At 38.1% G+C, this 4,578-nt stretch overlaps 1 protein-coding gene across 1 annotated transcript; it reads right to left on the reverse strand.

Annotated features, from left to right (window-relative positions):
- Nucleotides 1-746: 746 nt before the first annotated feature.
- On the reverse strand, nucleotides 747-2,452 carry LOC109953736 (olfactory receptor 2A12-like). Its single transcript, XM_020589200.1, is given in 4 exon segments — nucleotides 747-1,197; nucleotides 1,408-1,706; nucleotides 1,709-1,879; nucleotides 2,233-2,452. Coding segments are annotated over 4 exon segments (990 nt in total). The 3' UTR covers nucleotides 747-897.
- Nucleotides 2,453-4,578: the final 2,126 nt, after the last annotated feature.

Raw genomic sequence — 4,578 nt, forward strand, 5'->3', positions numbered from 1 at the left:
TTTAACCTAGCATTTACAGACCTGTTTGGTAGCTCTGCTTTGTTGCCAAAGGTTCTTGACATTTTCCTGTTTGACCATCCCTACATCTCCTACAACGACTGTTTGACATTTCTTTTCTTCTTCTACACCTGCGCTGTGATGCAGGCTCTTAAATATTTCTGTGTATATATCTTCTCTGTTCTTGTTTTGTATTTAATATATCTTGAGTTTTGCAGTCTTGCTATGTTTATGTCAGCTGGAACTGCAGAATACTCGGCTCCTCAAGGGCCGAGGGTGGCCAGCTTTAGTCTTGCAGTATGCATAGAGAATTGTTTGTCTTCGTCTGAAGCAAATGATTTAAAAGGATATACAGACTTATCAATACATTTAAACAGTGCATGCACGTCACCAAACAAGTTTGTTTGCATCAGGTGTGTAGGACGAGGAATAATACTAGTAGAGAAAAAAGATTGGGTGGATGGTTGCTATATGCCTCCAATGTGGTAGTTTAGCCTAAATAAAAATCATTTTGTGGGAGCATTAATTGTCTTTTTTTGATACAGAGACTTATGCCTTCATTTTCATCTAAATTAATATAAATCTTCTTAATGTACCCTCTTTCAATGTATATTACTGTAGTAAAGTAGATAACAATGTTTGTATATTGCAAGTAGTAACATTGGTTAATCACTAGAGGGCGTTGGATCCCCTTGTGGCTCTTATATCTATACATGTACTTAGGGGGCGCAGAGTAAGAACGTGGAGTAAAAATAGTTGTAGACCTGATGTTGCCCTGTATAGAAACTGTGAGTTAAAGTAAAGAATACTGGAAGCCTGGACGCCTAAGTTCTATTATTTTCACCTCACGATACCACAATTACCATACAGTATATAACAAAAGTCTCTTTCATTTTATGCTCATCGACAGTGTGACATGGTGGCTGGGACAGTTTGGCTTTGTTTTACAGGTGTGATATCGTGTTGCTTCAGGACCCAACGTCTGAATATTTCCTTGATCTCCTTGGTTCTCAGGCAGTAGATGAACGGGTTGATCAGAGGAGGGAATAGACTGTAGAAGAGGGTGGTGGCTATACGCTTGTCAGGGGTCAATGTCAGGTTGGGAAAGTAAGGTGTAGAGTAGACAAAAAAACGTGGTATGTAGTAGATGGATATGATACAGCCCTGAGTGGCACAGGTAGAGAAAGTCTTCTTTCTGCCCTGAGGAGAACAGCAGCTTAAGGTTAAAAGGAGTTATGAATAATATAAAATATGTGTCAGTTTTAAAAAGAGGTCATTGCTGAGGCTATAATGTCTATGACCTTAGAGATTTAAGAATGGAGAGCTTGATTGATTGTTTTGTGTGAATATTGTGAATAATCATGAAAGTATTGTGAAACGCAAAAGATGTGAAACACACCATGATCTTACCTCTCCACTGGCCATGCGCAATATTGAGATGATGATACAAATGTAAGAGAAGATGATGAAAGCTAAGGGAACGTAAAGAACAAACATTGCTGCAGCGAAAGCAGTGTTGTAGTGCCGGCTGGTGTCCCCACACACTAGAGATATAAGTGACAAAGTGTCACAGAAGGCTTGTATAATTGTGTTGGGCCCACAAAACGGCATCATAGTAAGGTTGACAGTACTAATGCCAGAGAAGATGTGTGCCACCACCCAGCAGAAAAGAGTCAGGCCTGTCATGATTTGGCTTGTCATCACTAGAAAGGAAAACAGATGGCTACATATCGGTCCAGGGCCATGGTGAATAAAATCAGGGAGTTCAAGGAGCCAAAATAATGAATCATGTGCTCTTGGAAGAGGCAAGTGTGAAAGCCAAGACTCCCATCATTCCACCAGTAGCGAGCAATGAGTTTAGGTAAGGCTACTGTGGTAAAGCCTGTTGGAAAAGGTAAAAGAGAAATGAGAAAAACAAGGAAAAGCAGATCATGTCTAACACTTTGTTTGTTTATAATATCTTTCACTTCATGGTAAAATATATCTATATAATTCAACCTTGCATTCATTTCTGAAGCCTCTTGTCACACTTAAATGCATTCATTTAAACAAAAACTCACAGATTTATACCTTCATCCTGTTTGCCTCCACTATCGCCTCTGCTATGCTCATTGTCAACAACAGTAAGACCTTGAATGTTTCTTTCAAATAGATGAGCAATATTTTATGAAAGCAGTGTAACATTTAAAACAACAGAAGACACATGACAAGTGACACAAGCAGTACCATATTTACCGATGTCTGAGAGGGCCAGACTGACCATGGTAATGTACATAGGCTTTTGGAGGCTGCGCTCCAAAGCAAACACCATCACCAGCAGGACATTTCCCACCACTGTGGTAACATAGAGAATGAAGAAGAACCACGCCACTAGGTGAAAATACTCTGACTGGAGACTCGGGAAGCCCACAATAACAAACTCTGACACACGTGTGTAGTTCTCCACCTGAAACATTCTGTAGGCTGATAACACAACCAGGACAGTACAGCATCTGTCTGAGAGGGGCGGTGCCCACAGTGTGATATCGACTGAGCAGACACTTATGTGTTTATCAGTGCTTAACTCCCCAGTGGTCTTGATGTTGGAACAAACACAAGCAAAAGTCTCAGATTTATCAAATGTTTTTGACACACAGGAAGAGTAAAGTACACTGACACAATTCTGTTCCAATGGAGGCAAACACACACTCAGGTTGTCCAAGTAGCCTTTCCACAATAATTGTATCATTGCAAGGTGTTTAAGTGTTTAAACTAAATCCCATGATTTTCTGGTCTGGAATATGTTTACATTTAGTATAATGTGGGCACAATAAATTGTATGACAGGTGACTATAAACATACAGATGATAAACTACAACTGTATGCTGGTAGTGTTAAAAATATCAAGGATGTCCTATTACAGTATATTGTAAAATACAAGGATGTATAAAATCTACAGTCTAGACTAAATCTAAGTTCAGTTACATTGAGAGCAGCAGTAGCTATAGTTACATTGCTATGACCAGGTCTAAACCCTGACTACTGTGGCTGAAAGACACTACTAAACTCCAGGCAGAGGGGTGGTTGTGAGTTAACTAGTGATTCTAGGATTCTGGACTGACAGAACAGCTTGGAGTTAGGTCAGTAGTTGTTAAAGTCACTAATGTCACCACCTTTATGCAATGGAAGCACCTGAGCAGTCCTCCAGACTGAAATGAACTGACCAGAGGTTGAATTAATGATGTGTAGGAGCGGAGCAGTAATAACAGAGCACTGAGACGAAGGATCGGTAGGTCAAAATTATCCACACAGGAGACTTTCTTATACTTAAATTTATTTAAATACCTTTGAATATGGGACAGGTTTAAGTGAAAATTTGATATTCGTGAGGTGAGAACTGAAAGAAGGACAACTGACTGATGCTGGGATGTTATTTTTGCCAGTGTAAGAATGAGTTAACAAATATATTACATATTGCAATAAAATTATTATTAAAAACTTCAATCATCCTGTTTGTATCAGTAATGTTGGGATACAATATATCATCAATGACATTTAGGTATAATGCTCAACTAAATTTATAAACATCCATAAAACCAACATGTTTCATGTGTGTGACTCTAAGGCCTGACTACAAGAAATGAGTAGGACTGGCAGAGTGAACATATATGGAGAACCACTGTTCATAACACTACACGTATTTTTCTCATGCTTAGATAAACATGCATAAAGAATAATATAATTACAGGGATAACATCCAGCAAGCATGAGCCAGTCAACAGAGTAAGACATGACTTTCTCATCCGGTCTGTCACCTATTACTGACTGCAGTATTGGTGATGCTGCCATCTTCTGGCAAAATACCTGTTTGGCATCGTTGTGACAGCCAGCGCTATAATGTAAATGCACACAGTAGAAAATAGTTGGGATCAAATCTTCCACCACCAGCTTACATTAGGTGGAAGATGGTGTCTGAGGCTTTTAATGAAACACCTGATCATCTACATTTAAAAATGGATATAATTATTTATCTTAATTCTTCTAATTTTTCCCCCAAGAACACTGAAAGGGAGGAAATCTGTGATGCTGCTTATTTAATACATAAACATTTTCTGTGATCTTTATTAGTTAGTCAGTCTTGGGTTTTGCAGTCCTGCTGTATCTGCTTCAGCTGTAAATGCAGGATATTCAGTTGCAGGTGGTCTATTTTATAACAACACTAATTTCAGCTACAAATAACAGCATGCCACTCAATTCATTGCACCTCAATTATAATTGTCATTAACTGAGTTACCTTTTTTAAGAAGTACTGTACATAACATATTTACAATTTACAACATATAGAGAATTATATATTACATTTGTTGACATTTTAAGCACAAGGAACAGTCTAGCTAGTCTAAAGCTGGATGCAAAGAGGGATATATTTTTAAAAGGATACACAGACTTGGTTTTCTTCTAAAGTAATATTGTTATTTATTAAACCTATTTCCATCTGTATCACAATATAGTATAAAAAATATAGACTCAAAAATACTTTATATTCATCAAAACAACAATATCATTTTCACTTGTCAGTGTGACACGGTGGCTGGGACAGTT

Source organism: Monopterus albus, unplaced genomic scaffold (genome assembly GCF_001952655.1).
Source record: "Monopterus albus unplaced genomic scaffold, M_albus_1.0 scaffold1131.1, whole genome shotgun sequence".
Taxonomy (NCBI): Eukaryota; Metazoa; Chordata; class Actinopteri; order Synbranchiformes; family Synbranchidae; genus Monopterus; species Monopterus albus.